The sequence below is a fragment of the Moschus berezovskii genome, chromosome 6 (assembly GCF_049115385.1).
Source record: "Moschus berezovskii isolate FMDL1 chromosome 6, NW_MosBer_1.0, whole genome shotgun sequence".
Classification (NCBI taxonomy): domain Eukaryota; kingdom Metazoa; phylum Chordata; class Mammalia; order Artiodactyla; family Moschidae; genus Moschus; species Moschus berezovskii.
In genome coordinates this window covers 115,429,833-115,454,630 of record NC_142465.1, presented here as the reverse complement: position 1 = coordinate 115,454,630, position 24,798 = coordinate 115,429,833, and the positions used below count along the sequence as shown (strand labels likewise).

The 24,798-nt window shown below is 40.6% G+C and overlaps 1 protein-coding gene across 5 annotated transcripts in view; it reads right to left on the bottom strand.

Annotated features, from left to right (window-relative positions):
* Positions 1–24,798, bottom strand: part of TNRC6B (trinucleotide repeat containing adaptor 6B) — a 252,336-nt gene that overhangs the window by 16,310 nt on the left and 211,228 nt on the right. For 4 of the 5 annotated variants that reach the window (XM_055394741.2, XM_055394745.2, XM_055394742.2 and 1 more), the window contains 5 exons: positions 22,365–22,513; positions 16,662–16,787; positions 6,328–6,459; positions 5,987–6,082; positions 5,669–5,861 (listed from right to left, as the gene is read on the bottom strand). In XM_055394741.2, coding sequence (XP_055250716.1) covers positions 5,669–5,861; positions 5,987–6,082; positions 6,328–6,459; positions 16,662–16,787; positions 22,365–22,513 — 696 coding nt within the window. Of the gene's footprint in view, positions 1–5,668; positions 5,862–5,986; positions 6,083–6,327; positions 6,460–16,661; positions 16,788–21,123; positions 21,295–22,364; positions 22,514–24,798 lie in introns of all 5 variants that reach the window. The other variant, XM_088837504.1, reaches the window with a different exon arrangement.

Genomic DNA, 24,798 nt, shown 5'->3' with positions numbered 1-24,798 from the left:
TTTGGAGCCCCAAAAAATAAAGTCTGACACTGTTTCCACTGTTTCTCCATCTATTTCCCATGAAGTGATGGGGCCAGATGCCATGATCTTTGTTTTCTGAATGTTGAGCTTCAAGCCAACCTTTTCACTCTCCTCTTTCACTTTCATCAAGAGGCTTTTGAGTTCCTCTTCACTTTCTGCCATAAGGGTGGTGTCATCTGCATATCTGAGGTTACTGATATTTCTCCCGGCAATCTTGATTCCAGCTTGTGCTTCTTCCAGCCCAGCGTTCCTAATGATGTACTCTGTATATAAGTTAAATAAGCAGGGTGACAATATACAACCTTGACATACTCCTTAACCTATTTGGAACTAGTCTGTTGTTCCACGTCCAGTTCTAACTGTTGCTTCCTGACCTGCATACAGGTTTCTCAAGAGGCAGGTCAGGTGATCTGGTATTCCCATCTCTTTCAGAATTTTCCACAGTTTATTGTGATCCACACAGTCAAAGGCTTTGGCATAGTCAATGAAGCAAAAATACATGTTTTTCTGGTTAGAATATATTACATACTTTTCAAACTTATGCTCAAAAAAGTAAAATAAAGGACTAAAATAAATAGCTGAAACTGAAAGGGGAAGAATAATTAATAAAAAACAGAGAAGTGGGGGACTTCTCTGGTGGTCCATTGGGAACTCCACGTTCCCAATACAGGGGCCTAGGTTTGGTTCCCAGTCAGGGAACCAGATCCCACATACTGCAACTAAAATATTCCATATGCTACAACTAAAACCTGGCAGAGCCAAATAAATACATTTTAAAAAGAAACAGAAAAAGGAGAACGAGCCACAGTTAGTGTAGCAATAACATACAAGCACGGGCACCCAAGAAGGTCAGCAGGGCTCCCACCATGCCTCAGCACAGGTGTCCTGTGGAAGTTCCCTCTCCCCCTAGCGGACGTGTGGCTCCAGCCAGCCCAGGCTCCATACCGCACCCACTTTAACTCTCCTACCGTCGAGGCTGTCTTGTTGGAACCCTGGGTAAAGCGGGCATCTTCCTCATTAGAAACTTGGGGATCCAATGCCACCCAGACATGGCAGCACCACAATTAAACAATAAGGTTTGGCAAGGGAAAAGGAATTAAAGATAAAGAAGGCAAAAGGAGATAAAAGTGCCTTGAAAAATTGAATCTACAAACCTAAAACTATGAGAGGAAAATCAGTGCAAGGTTTGATGTAACTCTTTCTTCGATGTCACATAGTGACTGGCCTCACATGAGGATGGAATGTGCTCAACAAATCTGGATGAAGGGAATTCTGGGCTCTAGAGGCTATTGTAGATGGCATTCTACTCATGACCTTTGTGTGGCTCATGAGCTATCACACCTCCAGATCCAGGAAAATACAGACTTGACCTTGCTATTTCATCAATGGACTTCCTGGTGGCTCAGACGGTAAAGAATCCGCCTGCAGTGTGGGAGATCTGGGTTCCACTCGTGGGTCGGGAAGATCCCCTGGAGGAGGGCATGGCAATCCAATCCAGTATTCTTGCCTGGAGATCCTCATGGACAGAGGTGCCTGGTGGGCTACAGTCCATGGGGTCACAAAGAGTCAGACACGACTGAGCAACTAAGCACATACTTTCTCAGTTCATCAAGTGGCCTCCATGTAATTCTCCAGCTCCCCGACACAGAACTTCTAATCAAACAAGCCATTTCATTCAGTCCAATAAGTATTTATGGAGAGCCTAATTTGTGCCAGGCTCTGTGTCAGGAGCTGAGGTACAATCAGAGATAAGACATGCCCCTGGCTTTCCCAGGGCCTCGTTTCACCAGGACATGCCTTTTATCTATTTCATCGCTGAGACATATACAAGCCCTTGACCACCTTATCTGTCCTTGCCAGAATGACTTTCTTGGCCACACACTCTAATTCGTTGTCTGTTCATCACTTACCACTTGACTCAGGGCTTGGCTTAATCTCCTTGAGGAAACTCTCAAATTGACCTGTCCTTAATTTATCACTCCTGTACTCTGTCTACAGTTCTATATTTTCAACTACTATTTTTGTTGTAGATGAAAAAACAAATTCCTGGTTTTATAATCATTATAATAAGCGATAAATTATAAAAGAAATCATCCACAGTCACCTCTTTAAAACAACTGTTCTAATCCATGTCCACATGAACGTGTGTTACTGACACATAATCCCAGGAAGGATACAGTGATTCTTCTGCTATTTTAATAATCTCTATTATTCATATCTCTACTTTTCACTGGCTATACCACACACAGAAATATTATATATTTTGATAAAGTTTAAACATAAAAAGTAAAATTTTATTGGAAGTACACTTTCTAATAAGATGAGTGACTTTGTATCTAGATTATTCAGATATTAGTGACTATGACGATCTAATTCACAGCATTTTATTCCTATTTTTAAAATTTTTATAGACTTTATAAAGCACTAAGAAAGCTTACACAAATAAGTAGATCAGAAAAGTAGGAGCCTTGTAATCAAATCAATTATTTCTTTACATTACTTTTTGGATATATTTCCTTCTCCCAGCTCAATAAGATAAATAGTAAAACATAATTTTTAGATAGGTCATTATCACTTGACAATTCAATTAGGTGTATTTTCCATTTTGTTAAAAGCAGAAAATTAGAAACTGTTTTACAAAAACCATCAGCTAAGGGTTAGTTAAGTAGTCATCAAAGTCATTCGACTCTTTAATTCTGAGAAAATATATCAATAGAGGCTTTATCAAAATGTATTAAAAAACTATGAAATTTTTAATTATTCCTGCTAGTCTTTAGCCTACAGGTTATCTTTTTTCTTTTTTATTCTGCTATACTCGACACTATTTATATTCATAATATATACATTCATTTTATTACATCTTTTTCAAAAAAATTTTAATCGGTATATAAGCTTTACCTATATTTTCATCAAAACCTTACAGTTTTCAGTCTGTTTTTCAATTCCAATAAATTGGTAATATGAATTAAGGAAAATTGTAACTGAAATAAACTGCAAAATGCATCTTGTAAGGCAGATTATAAGTGGTCACATCACGGGAGAAGACTCTTGAGAGTCCCTTGTACTGCAAGGAGATCCAACCAGTCCATTCTAAAGGACATCGATCCTGGGTGTTCATTGGAAGGACTGATGCTAAAGCTGAAACTCCAATACTTTGGCCACCTCATGCGACTAGTTGACTCACTGGAAAAGACTCTGATGCTGGGAAGGATTGGGGGCGGGAGGAGAAGGGGACGACAGAGAATGAGATGGCTGGATGGCAGTGAGTTTGAGTGAACTCCGGGAGTTGGTGATGGACAGGGAGGCCTGGCGTGCTATGATTCATGGGGTTACAAAGAGTCGGACATGACTGAGCGACTGAACTGAACTGAATAAAACTAATGTATCCATTGTTTACTAAGTTAGCAGATGAAAATACTAATAAGTCAGTATGTTCTTTTTCCTTAATTTGGATAATAACGCATAACTAAATTTTAAGTTACTTATGAAACAGGAATATGATATTAAAAAACCATGACATATATCCATCCAGTAAATATACACATGTATAAATACTGAACTCTGATCCTTTAGTCATTAGGAACAGTTAAGTATAATAATCACAAACAATATGATTAATCTAATAAGACATAATAAAATTTTTCTATATATTCAATAAATAAGAGAAGTATACATACACTGATAAAAATGAAAAGATTTACAGCCAACACATAATTTTACTTTTTAATAGGGGGGTAGAAAATAGTAAAGACGTTATAAAGACTGTCAGTGAAATAAATACATTATGATTCTAGGTTTTTAACAACTGACCGGAACATACCCCGTTCTAAAGGAAATCCACAGGCTTTACCTATTCGCCATGAAAACATCTGTTTCAAAGAGTCAGTCTCACTAACCTATACTGCTCGGGCTGTTCCTAGGTGCTTTTCTTTCCAACAAAGACAAGCCCTCAGGATGAGTACTGAGAAGGTCTGAAAAGAACTGTGTTCTTGAAACACGTGGAAAAGCCACTTGTGGCTTCCAGATGTTCTCTTTACTTTATTCCACTGGACTCCACTTAAAGAACTACACATCCTTTGACAAAAGGGGATGAAGAAAAGCACTGCTGCCCCCACGTCACTCATGTACACTGTCTAAATTCAGAACAACTGAATACACACCAGCAAATGTAGGCTCTTACGTCAGGCTTCATCCCTAAGAGGACGCATGACTCAGAAGGTGAGGACCGGAAACCCAGGGATAAGGGCACTGTTGATCAAGGGAGGCTTCCTCTTTGGAGCTCCAGAGAACCATGTTCTGATAGGATATGGGATGGTGGAGTGTCTGACTTTCTTTTATGTCAAATGGAATTTAAAAGTAAGTTCTCATGCAAATCATTTTTAAGAAAAGTATAGGGGCTACCCTGGTGGACCAGTGGGTTAAGAATCCACCTTACAATGCAAGGGACACTGGTTTGATCCCTGTTCTGGGAAGATCCCACAGGACATAGAGCAACTAAGCCTGTGTGCCAAAACTACTGAGTCTGCTCTAAAGCCCACGGGCCACAACTACTGAAGCCCTAGAGGCCTTGCTCTCCAACGAGAAGCCACTGCAATGAGAGGCCCATGCACTGCGACAGAGAGTAGCCCCCGCCTGCTGCAACTAGAGAAAGCCCATGCAGCAGCAGTGAAGACCCACCACAGTAAAAAAATAAAACAAATAAATAAATATGAAATTTTCTTTCTTTTTTTTTTTTTAAAGAAAAAGTACAGTTGGTAGAACTTAAGGCTCTAGAAATTAATTCCCTTAAAATTATCTAGGATCAAGGAGTTCCTGGCCTCCCTAGTGGGCAGTGGACATCTCACCCTAGCAGGCACCTTGCAGAGCACGGAGAGCAAGGCCATTTGTCCAAGGTCACTTTGTCACTGGAGTACAGCTTTCAAGTCTCCCTAAACCCTTGTTTTTGAGATGGCAGAGAACAGTAAAGTCCTTACCAAAAGAAAATCTAAATGTTGTCAATCTGAGAAGAGACCCACCGTGGTGAGTGGTACTTTTTTAACTTTTGTATTTTATTTTTAAATCACCGTTGCCTCGCTGGTTGGATTCTGCTTACAACATGTTCCCCAGTTCTGAAAGAGCTACAACTCGCCTGCCAACAAATTCCTGATGAATGTCAAAGGTATAACATTACTTGTGCTAATTCTATTTAAATCAGATGAAATACTAACATCAGAAGAATTTTACTGGTTTGCCTGATAATTTTAATTCCTCATTTTTTTCAAGGTAATTTTATCCATAGAGCTAAATGTCTCTCAACTTGTATGTAATTTACTCGATTATAATGTCAGACGAGTGTAGTGCTCACAGCATGTGCAAATGGGCTTTGAAACATTCCTGGTGGTAGGAGAGCTGAATGCCACTCACAAGTAATAAAAGACTTCTTTGGGCCCAGAGAAGGCGGAAGCTTGTCTCTGCTGTCTGCTAATTGTGTGATGAGCTTCAGGAAACATATCAGCAAATCAGGTATCTCACTTGCAAGAGAGGAATAAGAATATTTACTGTCCCAGCATGGCTGCTGTGAAAACAGCATAATGGAGGTCCAACCCTTAGGCTGAGAATGTGACTGGCAGATATTTTTCAACAGGCAGTTTGCATACTAACAGCTTACCAGAACCATATCCAGGTATTGGCCCTTTGGTTTGAAGGTCTGGGAGCCCCACATTCAGAGCGTTGGGTACCATGTTGTCCAGATGTGGCTTGGGCCCAACGGGATGAGATGGCGAATGCTTCATGCTGGGCTGCCTCTGCTGCTGCTGCTGTTGCTGCTGCTGCTGCTGGAGGGCACTCACCATTCGAGCCAGCTGGAGGTGAGGAGGCCCAAGGGAAAACAGACACATTATAAGACAACATCCGTTTCCTCCATCAGAGGTTAAGCAGAGATGTATTCCCACATCAAGCACTGGGGGGCCCTTTCAAGGCCACATACCTGCTGCTCCTGCTGCTGGCGAACGGCTTGAGAAAGCTTCCTCTGGTTTTGTAACAACTGCTGCTGTTGCTGCTGCTGCAGGAGAAGCTGACATGCCTACAAAATAAGGGAGAAAGAGAGGACCCAAGTTTCCTAAGGTGGATTTACTGGGAAAACTGCAAGGGTTTGTGAGCCGAATAAGGGAAGTACCACCAAGATCCTCGCCTACCGGTCACACTGAGTGTGCTTAAGAGTTGAGCTGGGGTATCAACCCTTAAACACATTCAATAGTCTGCATGAAATGAAGCAAGTAATAATAATAATAAAATCTTTTGGTTATAGGAGGAAAATCTGCTACTTACCAACTGAAACTGGGGAATCTGTGGAAGCTGGCTCAGCATGGCAATTTGTTGAGGAGATAACTGGGGCCCCACGTTGAAAAGACCTGGATTCAGGCCACTGTTGGGAAACTGCTTAAGCATTGAGGCAGAAACCTACCCAAGAAAAGGAACTTTTAGAATTTATCAAAATAAAAAAAATTGTGTATTGTGTGAAAAGAATCTCAATAAAGCTAAAGCAAGCACTGTCAACATTTTCCTTGAAAAATATTTATGAAAAACATTAAGCAATTAGGAGAAATATACCAAAGCAGTAACAGTAGTTATCTTTTGAGTTGGGAAGGTTATAGGAGCTTTTTCATTCTCTTTTTAGACATTCCAACATTTCTACAATGAAAATTATGGATTTTACAATCAGGAAAATATCTGCAAGAAAAAAATGAATGACAACATAACTTTCGTCTTAGAAGTTATTACTGGAAATGTGCTATGAAAACATTCACTGAGGTGGGAGGTGGGTTCAGGATGGGGAACACATGTACATCCATGGCTGATTCATGTGAATGTAAGGCAAAATCCACCATAATATTGTAAAGTAATTAGCCTCCAATTAAAATAAAAACAAACAAACAAAGAAACAAAAAAAATCCCCCCAAAACATTCACTGAACCCAATGAATCAGTGAGTGCCATGGAGAACAAACTTAGCCCCTTAATATCAATAGCATTCTGGTCAAAAATTTAGTCCTACAGGCAGACTGCATGGCCCTGCCATTTTTAAGCAGTATGACTCAGAGCAAGGTACTTATTTAACTTTTCTGAGCCTCACTTTTTCCTTATCTGTAAAATATGAGTAAGAATAAAATTAACTTCAATGGCTGTTTGAGGATTTTATGAGTTCAGTTCAGTCGCTCAGTCCATGAGTTAGTCCATGTCAAATGCTTAGAAATGCACTCCATACATGTTCCTGTGGTTCTTCGGATGTCCACAAACAATGATTACACCTACCCTTCATCTCATCTCCAGGCAAACTGGGGTCAGTTCTCTCACCTGTATCATTCAATTTCTCAACCCATTCAGTTTCTCATTTACAGAGAAGCCATTTTCTGAAGTTGTCTAATACTGGGTAGACCTCACCATCACTAACTCATCTTTTAAAAGCCATGCTCTTAACAGTTCCTAAGATCTCAGCTTCTCTGATTGTATCTGGTCATCTCCCAATTCACACAGTCCATTAAAATCTATAATATTAAAACATGTTTTACTCTCCCATATAATTTTTAAGCAGCTGGGTTTATAAACTTAATTAATTTATGTTCTGAGCCTTAGGACCTTATATTTATCTTTACATGCCTGGCACATAGTAGATGCTTGACAAAACCTACAAGATGAATGAACCTCTCTTATATTTTAACTTATTAACGGTCACTTCACCAAGTTATTTTCTACCTGTTATTTCACTTATTGTCAGTCTGTGTTTCCCACCTGGTCATTGATGGGAACACTGAACAGAGCTGAAGATAATCTAGTAGCATGCTACTAAAAACGTCCTTCCAATCTGAAACTGATCAGTCCAGGAATAGTCAATCATTTCTAATCAACTGTTTTAGCACTTAGCCTATAGTTTTTTCATCTTATCTAAAACAAAGAGACAGCTTGTCAAGTGACTTGTCAAAATAGAGACACAACTTTATCATTCCTATAATCCAACATTTTTTGAGCAGTCAGTGAAGAAAACGGGTTATGTTCAAACATGTTAGCAAACTATGATTCTTGATTTCTAGTACATGTGCTCAGAAATCACACTTTTGATCATCTTGTCTAGAATCTTGCTTAGAATCAGCATCAAGTTCATCAGTCTTCAAGCCACTTTCCTTGTTTTTTTTAAAAAATTTAAAAAGAAATTGTCCCATTCTTCTTCCTTCCTTGCAGGGGAGGGATAGTTCTTTCCCATTTCTGATCTGAAGCTCCAAACAGAGGGGCATCCACCTTTATCACAGCACTCTGGGGCCTCTTTCCCTTACTTCTTGGCAGCAAGCCCCCAGGGAGGACTGCCCTATTTCAGTTACTAAGGGGTACGCCTGGAATTCAGTATTAGGAAGCTCGCATTCTCTAGTATCAGCTTTCTCAGCAGCATAAGGGACATTCAGGCCCCTGGAGGCCTTCCCTCTTTTGTCTTAAAAATTCAGAATTTGGGCAGAAAAGAGGGAGGTGTCATTATTTAAACCCTCCTCCTTGAAGACCCCCAGCATTCTTCAAAGATCACAGACAGGGTTCTGCGATTCTTTTCACAAATTCTTTCTCCGTTGAAGGATTTAGTTCATCTTAACCCTTATTCTTAATGGAAAAGACAAAAGCAGTAAATTTTTTATTCCCACTTAGTCAGCCTTATACAAAGAGTCCAAAGCAATGATTCCTTTCCCAGTCACCACATTGCACCAAACCAAGCTCTGAGACACTTTCAACCTGCCTGCTTTTTTGCAAGCCTCAGCTTATTTTGTGTTTTAACCCCCCAGCGTGACACACACATTCACCCTTGCTTGCACACCCTTACTCTGTCTTTTAAAAATGCCCCTATAAAAACTGAGTCATCAGAGGACCCATGGGATGTTCCCATCTTATCTTTCTTGAGCATCACAGTCAGACCCAAATTCTTCTGCTTCCTAATACTTTTGAGTCACTGGTCTCTGCTACATTCTCAAGAATACCTGCGTATCTTTTCTTTGATGTTTCCAGTCTAAAAACATCCAAGTTCAAATTTCCTATACTTGGCTTACCAACTTGTTTTCCTTCCAAGATCTCAGCACTTTCACTTAAACTATCAATTCTCTCATTTTGGAAAGAATTTTGATTTAAAGTAATAGTTCTCCCAGATGCTTCCTCTCCATTCTCTATGAGACGCTGAGTGTTGCCAAAACCTTGACACTACTATATATAAAAAAAGATAAACAAGGACCTGCTGTATAACATGGGGAACTACCTTCAATACTTTATAATAATCTATAATGGAAAAAAATCTGAGAAAAGGACAGATATGTAGATATAGAAAACGGAACCACTTTGCTAAATACCTGAAACTAACACAACACTGTAAATCAACAATATTTCAATTAAAAAAAGATTGATAAAAAACCCCAACCCTTTATTTGATTTTCTATTTTAACAGTTACACCCCTGGCAGACAGGAGCTCAAAGCAAGCATACCATGACTGTGCACTCTGCCTCAGCACCAGCTTAATGGCCAGCATGAGGGATTCTCCACAACTCCCCTCAAATAATAATTCTTCTTCATCTCTCCTTTGAGTTCACCCAAATGGACACTAGTGTGACTTAATTTACTGTTTCTGATACAGTGGCTCTAAGCTCACTGTATTAATTAATAGGGCTCCTCCTTCTCTCAGGGGGAGGGGGAGGTCAGGGGCAGGCAAGGAGACTATGAGTGGAGATACCGCCTCCACTACTACACCATATTCTAAACCAGAGTCTTATACCACTATACCTCTGTGACTCATGAAATCATGTTTACTACCTTCACTGCGAATCTTACACTCATTTGGTTTAGCAAATATACTAGGCTGAATCATGTTCCCCCAAAACTCACGTGCAATTGTGATCTGAGAATGTGGCCTTATTCAGAAGTAGAATCTTCGCAGACAAAATCAAGTTTCAGATAACGACATACTGGATTGCAAGAGGCCCTAACCCAAAGACTGGTGTCCTTAGCAGAAGAGGAGAAGACACAGAGATGGAGAAGACAAAGTCTAGAGACACACAGGGAAGAACGTCACATGAATATGGAGGCAGAGATGGGAGCGATGCATTTACAAGTCAAAAACACCAAGCCCTGCCAGCAGCCACCAGCAGCCGAGGGCATGGAACAGACTCTCCTCTGGAGCCACCGGCAGGACCCAACCAACCCTGATGACACCCTGACTTCAGATGCCTAGCCTCATGAATTTGGGAGAGAACAAATGTGTGTTGTTTTAAGCTACCCAGTTTGTGGTCCTTTGTTGCAGCAGTTTCTAGCAAAGAAATGAATACAGTAATTCTGTTGGTAGGCCTGTGCCATCTGGTAAGTTAATCACTAGTCTTCTGTGGCTATTGGAGCACTTGAAAAACATGGCTTACCTAAGCTGAGATGTGTTTTAGACTTTATAGTTTAAAATTTTTTTTGGAAAAATTTGGCTGCACAGCATGACTTGTGGGATCCTAGTTCCCTGACCAGGGATCAAACTCAGGACCTGGCAGTGAAAGTACACAGTCCTAACCACTTGGCTGCCAGGGAATTCCCAAGATGTGTTTTAAGTGTAAGATACATACCAGATTTCAAAGATGCAACTTTGAAAGTCTAAAGGCTTTAAAAAAAGAAAGTAAAAATTTTAATATAAAGTGTTGATTACAGGTTGAAATGATAATAATTTAGATATACTGGACTAAAGAATATATATTGTTAAATTAATGTTACCAGTTTCTTCTTATGGTCCGTGGAATTCTCCAGGCCAGAATACTGGAGGGGGTAGCCTTTCCCTTCTCCAGGGAATCGTCCCAACTCAGGGATCGAACCCAGGTCTCCCATAATGCAGGCAGATTCTTTACCAGCTGAGCCACAAGGGAAGCCCAAGAATACTGGAGTGGGTAGCCTATCCCTTCTCCAGTGGATCTTCCCAACCCACGAATTGAACCGGGGTCTCCTGCATTGCAGGTTCTTTACCAACTGAATTATGAGGGAAGCCCTCAGGCTGAAGAATATATATTGTTAAATTGGTGTTGCCGGTTTCTTATCTTTTAAATGTAGCTACTAAAAACTTTAAATTCCATTATGTGGCTCGTGTTACATTTCCACTGGATGTGATGCTTCAGGCTGTCTGTACTGATGACCATTGTTTCTAACTTCCTTTCCAAAGCTTTTGCCTATGATTCATGGGGAAATCTCCTTTGCTTATTTTGTTTCCCAACCTACTGGCTTCCAAAATAAAGAGCCATTGTCTGAATTGTCATTTTTCCTCCCTTCTTTCAGTTTTAAAAGATCTACTGGATAAATTAGCTGGTCTCTTGATCACCATTTCTCTTCAGTCTTGTGAAGAGCTGACATCCCTAACCAGGAGCCTATGACCCGCCACCGCCCCCCACCCCACCCGCCCCCAGCCGTCTTATTATTCCTACTACTCACAATTAGCTAAAGAAACCACCACTCAAAGTAAAACATGTCCATGACCCAGAAATACCCCAGAGAAACTCATCTGAGGAGACAGAGAGAGGAATATTTGCAGCAGTACTGCTCAAAATAGCAAAAATCTGGAAACCACTCAATAGGTAAATGAATGATGGTATATTCATACAGTAGAGTGCAATATGAACCACAACTGCCCAAATCAAAATCTTAGAAGCAATATGAAGTTAAAAAATCAGAGAAGGTTACATACTGTATAACTTTATTACATAAAGTTCAAAAAAGGGAACAGGAAACAATATAAAGACAGGCACAGAAAGACTATAAAGAAAAGTAAAGAAATGCTAATGCAAAGTATTTCTATACTTTAAATGCCAGCATCTCATATGTTCTATATGTTGACAGTCATAAAGACTATCAAGGGACTGCCCTGGTGGCCCAGGGGTTAAGAATCTGCCTGCCAATGCGGGGGACACAGGTTTGATCCCTGGTCCAGGAAGGCTCCATTTGCTGCAGGGCAACTACTGAGCCCATGTGCCACAACTACCGAAACCTTGTACCCTAGAGCTCGTGCTCCACAAAAAAAAAAAGAAGCCACTGCACTGAGAAGCCTGCCGCTCACCACAACTAGAGAAAGCCCACACGCAGCAACAAAGCAACATAATAATAAATAAAAATTTATAAATAAATTTAAATTTATTGATGTATTTTAACAAATTTATAAATAAATATAAATAAAACAATAAATAAAATTTTAAAAAGTAAAAGATACATTGTTTATAATTTTTTTCTTTTCGTTTGTAATTTTTAAGAAAAGACTATCAAGGTTGCCCTTTGAGGACTTCCTGTCTAGCCTTGCTCAGCTTCTCTCTTCAGATTCATGGTACCATCCTCCTCCAGTGAATATAAAAGGACCAGACAGATGCTTCACTGGGTTCCTGGGCAAGTGGCTATTCATACCTGGGTTGCAGAGTAATTAAAGTGCAAGTCTGCACATTTCCATAGCAGGGAATTAATTATTCTGGCTTAAAAGCCCTTCAATCTCCAGCTGGGTTGGAGAAAGTGAAGCTCAAGTTGGAGTCAATATGGCATTAAACAAAGAGTTACAGGTGCAAAAAGACAGCAATTTAAAACCAAGACGAAAACCTCTAGAACAGGTTACTTTCGGGACATTTGAGAAAGAGGAAGAATAAGACAAGGGAGAAAAATCCATGGTCTGGATTTCTGCACTTGTAAAGAGTTTCGATGTTTTCTTCCCACATCTACATTAATTATTGACTGTCCCTAGAAATCGGTTAGAACGGATGTGAAATTTGATAATATTCATCAATTTTAAATGTTCATGTGCTCTGACTCAGAGTTTCATTCTGGGCAACTAAACTTAGAAATAATGTGGGCAAAGATAATGTATAAGGATTTTTCCATAGCATTAACTTACAACAGTGAAAAAATTAGAAATAATTTAACATCCAATAATGGGGAAAGGCAAGCTGAAGCAAGCTTACCTGAAAGAATATTTGCCTTCTTCATTAAGAATGATCGACCCAAAGACTGTCTTAGGGATGAGAAAATATTATGACCCAATGTTAACAAAAACAACAGGCTATTGTGACCATGAATGCAACTATGTGAAAAGCGCGCCCGAATATGAACAAAGTCTGATTTGGGGATTGTGTAAATGTAACTCTTACCATTGCTTCCAGTGGGGTGGGAGGGTAGTTTCGGGAAGAATTTTTTCTGCACAATCCAAACTTTCAGTGTGGTTATTATATTCTCTTTACTTGAATTTTTTTTTTAAACCTACCCAACTGTTTCATCTTTTAAAATATGTAAATGTCAGGGAAAAAAGCTGAAGATTTCAGTGTTTAATATTTTGCCCTCCTTATGCATTAAATAAAAGCTAACCAGGGAGCGCTGGCGTGCTGTGATTCATGGGGTCGCAAAGAGTCGGACACGACTGAGCGACTGAACTGAACCAAGTTTTGCTAAATAAACACATTTCAAAAGTGTAGGAGAACACAAGTACTTTTCTTTTCCAAATAGAGCAGATAACTTTGGTCATCAAGAGATTTGCAGCCCCTGAGTCTCTTAGACTAACTGCGCTTGTCTAACAATTCCACTTTCTAGATCATTCTGAAATGCATCTTCCCGTGACTTGACATATGCTTACAGAACTCAAAATACACACTCTGCAGGATCTTCAGGATGCAGTAGCAAACAGAGCGGACACAGATCCTGCTACTCTGAAGCTTACTTCACTCCTGGGGTGGGGGTGGGAGTTGGGGTTTAACAGTGGTCATGTAATGTACACAGCCTGGGACAGCCTCCCTGATAAGGTGGAGCTCTGAAGGAAATAGAGAAGGAGCCACGTGGCAATCTGGGAGAACAGCATTCTAGAAGTATGTACTGCACTGGGGGCCAGTTGGCTTACCAACAGGAGAGCAGGTGTGGGAGGCAGGGAGGTAACCAGGAGCCTCAAAAGACCACAGTGAAGAGTTGGCTTTGTAATCTCTGTGAGAGAGGGAGCCAGGAGAGCAGTGACCTTAACTTTCTGTGCTGACAGAAATGTTCTACATCTGCATTGTCCGTATAGTAGTCGTTAACCTGGTGTGCCTATTTAAATTTACATCTATTAAAACTAAAAATTCAGTTCTTCCATTCTGTGAGTTACATTTCAAGTACTCACATGGCTAATGGCTACCCTGGACAGCGCAGTTTTAGAGCATCAGTCTGAACTCTGGGTGGAAAACAGACTCAAGGCAGAAAGTGGGGGATGAAGCAGGGTGGGCCAGTCAGGAGACTGTGGCCATGGGAGGGAATGATTGGACGCTGGATGATGTTTTGAAGGGAAGATTTGTTGCTGGACTGGTTGCGGGCTGTGAGGTCTTTGGCCAGAGCACCTGAAGGATGAGAGTGCCATGTTCTTGGAAGAAGAGGATGTCTTGAGGGGAGAGTGGGATGAAGCTGAAGTTCTGTTTCAGGCATGTTCACTTCAGATGCCTATAAGGCATCCTAGTGAAGATGCCAGAAGTCTGTGGAGTTGCGAAGAGAGAACTAGGTTGAAGTCACAATTTTGGAACTGTCAGTATTCTAAAATCATTCCACTGGGTGAGATCACCTAGCAGTAGCTGTAGGTGGTGAGAAGAGGTTCAAATATTGAGATTGGGGTACTCTGATGTTTAAATATGGGGGAGCAGACAGAGAAGAAAAGGCAGATGGAGAACCAATACAGAGGGTGTCTGAAAACCTCAAAAAGAACAGTCTCAAAAAGAAGGAAGTGATCAACTGCGTGAAATGCTGATACATGAGTAAAAAGTGACTGGGGAACAGACCACTGGAATCCACAACACAAAGATCACCAGTGACATTCACAAGAAGGTTTTGATCCCCACAGCCACAGCCGTACCTGGATTCCTACACTAGCTTCTTGATTGAGCTCCTCTGCTCCAGTGATTCTATCATTCACATACGTCTTCTGTATCACTGTGCTATCTTGCCTAATACTTTACCATCTTTGGCAGGAGAAGCCAAACTCTAGTGAGCAGGTGAAAATCACCTGGGGGTAATGAGGTCCCAAGACACAGTGTCTCAGTAGATGGAGGAAGACCCAGAAACTGTATTTTTAAACAGCAGCCAAGATAATGGTTACCAACCATGGTGACCAAAGGACAAAGTCCAAACTCTTTAGCAAGGCAAACAAAACTGTTCCAAATGTAGTCCCAAACTTTCTGACGAGCTTCTTCCTGTTTCCCTCTAGGCAGCACACCTCTGCTTACACAAGCTCAAACTAATAACTGTGCTTCCCCACACCAGCTGTGTTCTTCCAGATGTTACTGACCCTATATAAACTACTCCTATCTCCCAGCAGGCACCTTTTCTCCAGCCATGCCCAGGGAACTGACTCATTCTTCAAGACCCAGCTTCAATGACACTACCAGTGTGAGGCCCCACCCAGCTCCCCGACCCTGTTAAGCATTTCCATACAGCATTAGCACACCATCTGCCAACTATTCTGCCACCATCACCACCAACTCCAGGAGGCTGCCATGGTAGAGACGGCCTCTTCTTCATCTCGGCACTGCCAACAGGCAACTGACATTGAATCACCACGGACGACTGCTGGCCTGACACCCAGGCACGCTGTCAAGTGCTCTAAGAGTCAAGATGCTGCTGCTGTAAAGTGCTGCAGCTCTGTCTACCGGGGACTTGAAGGATGGATGGAACTCAGAGACAGGGAAGGGGAAGAAGACAGACCTAAGTGGACTCCCAGACAGGACTGAAGACAGAACGGGGGGCACAATCAACATTACTTCTCTACTGAGATGGACAGAGACTCAATGTTACAAGCAACATCTGAAAGCTACAAATTATGGTTCCAAATAAATATTTTTCACTTCTTTCTCAAAAGATGTATACAAAAAATACCCCAAACAGAACCTTATCCTTCATAATGTGTTGGCTGGATCTAGCAAGTACCTTACCCCCTTTTATACAATGGGACAGACCCAAAACTCTAAACCATGATTCATACACTGAATCCTTACTCCAGCTTCTCAGCTTTTATTTTTCCCACAAAGGGGTATGAGGGGCAGTATGTGGTAGCCTGGCACAATTCTCTCACCTATAAACCCCCAAACAACTCACTGACGTTCTCCTGCTAATGGAGGGCCCTAATGGGTTCCCATGGCGCCCAAAGGACTCTGTCCTATGCAAAGTTGCTCTGTGAATGAGTTTCTGCCACCTCACCAGTTCTAACCCCCTCCAAGGGCACCCAGTAAGTATTTTAGTATGTATCTCCTCAAAAATTTTAAGAATAACCCAGAACCTGGCGCTTCCCTGAATCCTTGAGGGCAACCAACTTTTGAGTACTGATGCATCAGAATTTATAGACTAGTTTTAATCATACACAATTTTAAAAATCAATATAGTATTGGAAAAACATACAGGTGATCTAAAAGGAATTATAATTGTAATGTTTTTCATGCAAAAACATCTACTTTGTATGCATGATAAAACAACAACTGAAAACAAGATTTGCCATCCTGTTCTAAAAATCTTGATCCTTGGCATCTGGATTTTTCACTTTAGACGCGTAACTGTTACTCCTTTTATGCTCAAAAAACCAGTCAGCTGACAACTGGTAACCACCTGGACTTCACTCTGAATTGTGGATCCATGAAGTTGCTTACCTGGGGGGAAATGAACTGGGGAGGCACTTGCGCCCGGAGATTAGGAGAAGAGTTCAGTGGCTGCACAGGGGTGTGCACGCCTCTCGATTGTGCTGTGCTATTTCCAAACAAACCATGATTGCCACCCTGTGAACAGAACAGTGACAGTGAGGCTTCTTGTTAACACGAGGAAATGCATATAAGAAACAGTTCATGTTTCCTATCCCTGAAGCAGCATCCTGTGTTCCATGGAATCACAGAACGTTGTAACCGAAAAAAGTTCCTGACCTTGGAATAAGTATTCAAATTCAATCATGGGCATATCATCACCACCCTGTAGTCTGATACAAACCAAAAGGGTTAAACTCAGTCAAATGTTAGAAAAAGCACTAATTTGTTGTTAAAGTAAAGGCAGTGTAACATTTATACAACTACTTTTTTAAGATTGGGTTTAAAGAATTTATTCTCAAACTATATAATCGAGACTCATTTTGTAAGGCACTTGAGTAAAAAATGCAGGACTGTGAATAATATCAGCTGTAAAACAATACCATGATATAACTTCTCTAAATTGGCTGATTTGATTACAAAATCAGTGCCACTCAACTGTGAGCCTGGCTCCCTGAGGACCCTACTCCCAATCTGAACACCCTTCCCTGTCTTGGGTCTCTTTGGTCCCCTTTTTTGCTAAAGGAGGAAATGTAAATCAATCCTAGAGTGAGATAAGAGAGGAAGAAAGGGGAAAAGTGAAAAATCATGCCAGGGACACACAAAGCATTACTCACCTGTAACTTCTCATTCAAATGTATGACTATCAGTCTAGTCAAAAATTACAGCCATTCATTAGATGGACTATTATCTGGCTATTGAAATAATGGGACAGACGTATATTTAGTTTCCTGATCTCTGAAAGCTAACAGTTAAAGAAAAATAAGAAGGGCTGTATAATAAAATGTTTTAACTCTGTAAAAAACAAAAACAAACAAACAAGCTTAGGTCCCTGATTTCTGGAGGATCAACTCGCTGAGGCACTTCTAAGACTGTTCCAATCAGAGAGCTATAGAAAGCAGGGCTACATATGATGGCCCTTGAAATCATATTCAGTAAGACTTGACGCTGTGTTGCCCCTGCCTGATGTAGTTTTTTACACCATCTTCACTCAGCCTCTGCAAGTGCCAGCTCAGAGGTCATCCTCATCAGGGATATCTTCCCCCAGACCTTTTTCCTCATTTTACATTCAAGTTCATCGAGCCTACCTCTATGTTTTCAAAACACTTGAAACCTCTTTGACAGGCTCCACCATCAAATCATATTATAGTTATCTTTCACCCTGTCTTTCCACAACCAGCTTCAAATTTCCCTCTTTGTATTCCCAGAAACTCAATCAAGCCCTGGTCTGTAGGATGAACGCATCATTTGCAAACATCCACAACCCACCAATTTCACACACTTGAAAACGAACATCCCACCAAACACCATCGGTGAAGACAGCTGCACCACTGCTTATACCAAGTCTGTGGGCTCTGAGCTGAAGTCGCCACCACCATTCTTATCCCTGGAATTGTGGGGATTTAGGTAATTTTACAGAAGAATTTTATAATGGCATCATTAAGTTCTAGAGCACTAAAGATATTTTGGTGGCTTAATGATTCAAAATAGATTAAGGGATTGCTTCAGGGAAATTAATGAACTTAAAAGCACTGAAAATAAAAATGACTGTGAACATAAAGTAGAAATGGCAATTAAAATCTATGTATATTTCATAAAAGAAAGTCAAAGACTCACCATGAATTTTTAATCTCCCAAAGGACTGTTTAAACATGAAAAGACCTTTAGTTCTAGAAACTTCAATATCTGCACCTCTCCTGTCTTACTAATCAAATTTGTCACTCTGAGGTGAAATGGCTCAGCTCCAACTTTTCTGAGACCCTCGTAGTTAGGAGCTTAGCTCCTATAATGAAAATAGGAAACACTTATTTTGCTAAGACTTCTGCTTAGATGGTTCTCACACTTTACTATCAAATAATGACCTAGTTAATAGATGTCAATTATTCATGGAGGGGAGGGTCCTTGGATGGTGGCGTTTCTGACAGCTAAACCCCAGACCCATGTTTTGTAAGGCTCCCAACCTGCTTTGTAGGGGTCATTTTAAATCTCAACCTCTCTTCCTGATAAGAGGTATTAGTTTTTTTTACTTTTTGTAAAATCAATCCCTACTTTCCTATTCCTAGTAGAAACAGCCCATTCTACTTCCACCAAAGGAGTGGTTTGGTTTTCACGATCAAGTGTCTCATAAGCCACACCGAGCACTCTGATGGATAATAACGAAGGTAAGTCAACATAAGTTTATACAAAAAAATACCTTCTCTTTTAAAAAATAAAACCCTTTTTAGATCATTTTTATTCATTATTAACTGTTACATCTTCCTTTTTTGGGGGAGGGGTGCCACACGGCTTGTGTGATCTCAGTTCCCTAACCAGGGATTGAACCTGGGCCTCGATTGTGAAAACCTGGAATTCTAACCACTAGGCCACCAGCAAACTCCCACCTTCTCTCTTTTTTAAATGAATTTATTTCCAGTACCTCTCGAAAAGAAACAAAGTCTGGCAACATGAGGCCCATGTTTCTGCACAAAGTGAAGCACTGGGACCATTTTTTAATATGGAACTTGGCATCATAAGTTGGCCATCTTCTTGGCTCAGAAGTAGCTATTTTGCACAGTAATGTACAGAATGGTAATCATACAAATTCAATCTTTTTAGAAACTATATTTTGAGATTAGGAAAATTGGCATCAAAAGCTTTATATTATATATATATATATATATTTCTAAAACTTCACTGCTATGTGTGAGACTTATATGATGACCCGAACCTAATAATTACTGGTGATATTTGCCCCAACTACAGTGTTTAACTTAGAAAGGTATATAAATTAAAAACAAGGTTATTAAGCTGATCGACATCTTCTGTGATTTGAACAAAACTCTTGAATTTCAAATTATGCAGTATATTAACTCTTCACGAAAACAGTGTGAAAAAACCAGAACCTTATTTGGATAGAACATGTATGTATCAACTTGGCTTACAATGGACTTTGTAGTAATCCACAGATAAAAAACTGAAGAGGAACGACCTTTTTTAAGAGTCGTATGCACAGCGAGTTTGGTCACTTACATTAAAGTTTATGTACTGAAAGTATTTGATAAGCAGGTGGTCCTGGGAGTGTATTTATAATCACCATTTACCAAGAATGTGAAGCTTATGTTCTATTTTCTATAACTCAACCCAAAGAGCCCTCCTCCCCACCAAAACTGGTATCACTGTTCCTCTCTGTTTAGATAAGCAATACAGAGCCACGTCCTCTGTGGAAATATTAGGAAAAAGAATTAAATATAAAGGAAGAAAACAAAAAATTACCTGTAACTCCCAACTTAGAGTTAACCAATTTGACCACATGGACATAATATGATCCATTTTTTAAAATGTGCTAAGGCAACAATCAGCATATGAAAGATCTACATGCAGTTTGAGGACTATGGAGTAAGAAGTGTTTTATACCAGCTTTTCAACTATATGTGAAAGTCATCATGGGAAAACAGAATGGCTACAACTGATAATTAGATGTCTTTCCATGATATTCAGAGGTGAAAGCCAGAGGGGCAAGTAAGTTAGTCATGGAAATAAGGCTAGGAAAATAATGCTGGAGCCACTGTTGCAAAAGAATTGTCCCCAGATTTCTGGTTTTCTCCACAAAAACTACCACAGAGCTATTTCAAGGTGACAGACAGAGGCCGGCTGTATCCGCTCAAGCCTGCAAAAGCAAAGCGGCATCACTACACCAGCCCTGACAGGCCTGTTTCTACTGTACAGCCCTTCCTTGGAGGACTGGCAGGTCCAACTCTAGGAAAGGTGCTACTCTAGCCTGAATCAAACACTGGGCAGCATGTGGTCTTCTTAAAGCTTCACTATGTGAGATATAAATTACCTTTGCCCAAGCAATTTTATACCTGAAGACAATGGATTTCTAAGCTGCCATAACCCTCAAATATTTAATCTTATTTAGTTTTGGTACTATTTTTTAATTAGCAATTACATTAGATTGAAAAGACATCAAAGGTAGTACTTGCCATTCAATCTAATGTTCAAAATGGCAAATATGTTGCTCAATTAGATAGAGGGTACCTGTACAGCCTCTTTAACATTTTCCTAAGCCAGCAACTCACTAACTTGTGAAGTGTGAACTTATGACCAAAAATGGGAAGAAAAAAGAAAGATTTAAAATAAAATCCGTGTTGAGAAACATGAAGAGAGATGGGTTCTATGGGCTGAAAGAGCTAAATAAAAAGCCTAGACTTAATATCATTCTGTGCATTCAGTAATCAACAAATTTCCCAAGACAGACAAATGATGCAATAAACTGCAGACCAGGGCCAAGGCGAGGCCACAGCCAAGCAGTTATAAATTTGAGAGGCCTCCTTACTTGTCTAGCAGCGAAGTTTTGGGGGTTGAGCCCTGTGCCGATTGCTCCAAGGCTGACGTTGGGTAGTGTGGAACCAGAGGGAGACAGCTTGTAGCTGGGAGAAGGGGAGAAAGGAGAGCAGGGAGCCTCATCCCCAAGGCACCCATCTTGATTGGAGAAAGGCAAAGTCAGCTGAAAAGTAGCAGCAGTTAGCCAATCGCAATGAGTGTTGGTTAGTGAAGCAACAGAATGCAAGAAGGGAAGAGAGACACCAGGAACAAACAAAGTTAGAGTGTATTAGCAGTAAACGAGGAGAGAATTTGGATCTGATCATCACCATCATACTTTGCCCAACAGACACCATCTGTCATCCTCTCTGCTATAGATGCGTATCCTCTAAGTCAGTAACCCATTCTGTCCATTGCACTATGATAAAAATTGCCAGACACTTTAGTTTCAGGGATCTAATATTGATGACTCTAACTATGCGGCTGCTGAGACAGAAGCCAAAGTCATCTTCTTGTGAATATGTCTGTTGTCTGGACCAGCATCAGTGGTGTCAGAAACGTGCCAAATCTACAAATTTTGGTTTTAACTTCCTTCTGAAGACCAGGAATATTGCAAGTTGGTATCTGAAACAAGTAACGACCTCCTCCATTAGAAATGTTAAAAATCCCAACAGATAGGTATAAATGACTTGTTTAAAGCAGGTAGTTGAGAACTTGAACAGGATACCATCATAATTAAAAACAGGTCATTAAGGAAATGGAGAAAGAAGATAACAGTATTTTTAGGAATAGCAAAGGAGAAAGTTCTGGGTCATCTTGACAAAGCTAAAAGGCAAGGCCTTAGGAGACATAGAGTATTTGCACAAGATTCAAACATTTAATTTGTAATTGCACAGTAGCAGAAAAAAGAACTCAGGATAACTCCGTCTCTAGAATTTCTTCCACATGTTTCCAGTGTGCATTTCCCCGACTAGAGACAGACCACACCACCCTCCAAACTGCATAAATTCCCCAAAACTTAGACCTTGTTCACAGTACTCACATTCTCAAGACAGATGGTTCTAGCTGCTGTCTAATCACCTGTCAACATCAACTATTTTCATGTCACCGTTCAACTGCAGGTGATGCTTGTTTTTTTTTTTCCCCACTCGGTTCAGTAATTCTATGCCTCCTTCTGGAATTAACTATCAAAAGACAAATGGGAACCAAAGTGGTTCTCATGAACTATTATCTTAAACCAAGGATTCAACTCACCTTCTCAAAATAAGGCCCACTATCTGTGGTTCCCATGTCTTTGGAATTAGGTGGACGGAACCCAGATCGATCCTTCCTCATGATATCATTAAAATCCCCGAGATTCATTGCTCGCTTGTCCACATCAAATTTTTTATCTGGAAGGCTCCCTGAAAAGTAACACAGAAAGAATGAAAATGTTAACCATCAATGTCTCCCTCAGGACCAAGAGTGACCTATCCCACCACCCTCTGTGGGGTGCAGGTATAGACCAGGAGAGTTCTCACTGTTCAGGCTGTTGCTGATCCTCTCTGAAACAAACAGAAAGTAAAGTTGCTCAGTTGTGTCCAACTCTTTGCTACCCCATGGACTGTAGTCTACCAGGCTTCTCCGTCCATGGGATTTTTCAGGCAAGAGTACAGGAGTGAGTTGCTATTTCCTTCTCCAGGGGATCTTCCAGACTCAGGGATCGAACCCAGGTCTCCCACATTGTAGGCAGATGCTTTACCCTCTGAGCCACCAGGGAAGACCATGGAAGCATACACGGATGCTTTAAAAACAAAACAAAACAAAACAATCTAAAACCCCCAACATATATCAGCTGAAGCTGGTTTTCTATGGAAGACTGAAAGAGTCTTAGGGCTAATCTAGTCAAAATCTAACTAAAAAGATACTTAAACTAGTTATTGACATGTTTGATGAATATACCTTGCTTTTATATTCAAATGTCCTCAGCGAGAGAATGTGCATCTTGTTGCTTTTTTAGCATCTGCTAGACAAATAGTTTCAGTTGTGAAAATATAATTATTAGGACTACAAACAGCAAAGAGGCATGGTTGTTGCCCTAAAATTTAGAACTCTTGAGTTGAACATGGGTGATGGTTACTGGTACAATGTCATCTCACAGATGCAATGACTATTCCACTTTCTTCCACATGTCTATGAATTTGCTGTTGTACAGTGACATGAAACTCGTTTTTAAGTTATTCTCCTATTTAAGAGTATCACAGATCACAGGCTGTTTCTTTTATCTCCCAGGACTGTTTTCTTTCCTTCCAGATTTAATTCTTTCTTAAGTTCCTCCAGGTAAGCAACAGCATCACTGAGAAGAGCCCCCAGATGAAGGGCTGATGCTGCACCTGCTCTACCTGCAAAGGGCAGTTGGTCCTTAATATGACTCAATATGCCAGCAAATTTGGAAAACTCATCAGTGAACACAGGACTGGAAAAGGTCAGTTTTCACTCTAATCCCAAAGAAAGGCAATGCCAAAGAATATTCAAACTACGGCACAATTGCACTCATCTCACACGCTAGCAAGGGCTTCCCTTGTGGCTCAGCTGGTAAAAAAACCGCCTGCAATGTGGGAGACCTGAGTTCAATCCCTGGGTTGAGAAGATCCCCTGGTGAAGGGAATGGCTACCCACTCCAGTATTCTAGCCTGGGAATTCCATGGACTGTGTACATGGGGTTGTAAAGAGTCGGACACAACTGAGTAACTTTCACACGTTAGCAAAGTAATGCTCAAACTTCTTCAAGCCAGGCTTCAACAATACGTGAACCGTGAACTTCCAGATGTTCAAGCTCCATTTAGAAAAGGCAGAATTGCCAATATCCACGGGATCACTGAAAAAGCAAGAGAGTTCCAAAAAAACATCTACTTCTTCTTTACTGACTACATCAAAGCCTTGGACTGTGTGGATCACAACAGACTGTGGAACATTCTTAAAGAGATGGGAATACCAGACGACCTGACCTGCCTCCTGAGAAGTCTGTATGCAGGTCAAGAAGTACCAGTTAGAACTGGACATGGAACAGACTGGTTCCAAATCGGGAAAGGAGTATGTCATGGCTGTATATTGTCACCCTGCTTATTTAACTTATATGCAGAGTACATCATGAGAAATGCTGGGCTAGATGAAGCACAAGCTGGAATCAAGATTGCCAAGAGGAATATCAATAACCATAGATATGCAAATGACACCACCTTTATGGCAGAAAGTGAAAAAGAACTAAAGAGTCTCTTCCTGAAAGTGAAAGAGGAGAGTAAAAAAGTTGGCTTAAAACTCAACGTTCAGAAAACTAAGATCATGGCATCTGGTCCCATCACTTCATGGCAAATAGACAGGAAAACAATGGAAACAGTGGCAGACTTTTACTTTTTTGGGCTCCAGAATCAGTGCAGATGGTGACTTCAGCTATGAAATTTAGACTCTTGTTCCTTGGAAGAAAAGTTATGACCAACCTAGACAGCATATTAAAAAGCAGAGACATTACTTTGTCAACAACTAGACAGTCAAGGCTATGGTTTTTCCTGTGGTCAGGTATGGATGTGAGAGTTGGACTATAAAGAAAGCTGAGTGCCGAAGAACTGATGCTTTTGAACTGTGGTGTTGGAGAAAACTCTTGAGAGTCCCTTGGACTGCAAGGAGATCCAACCAGTCCATCCTAAAGGAA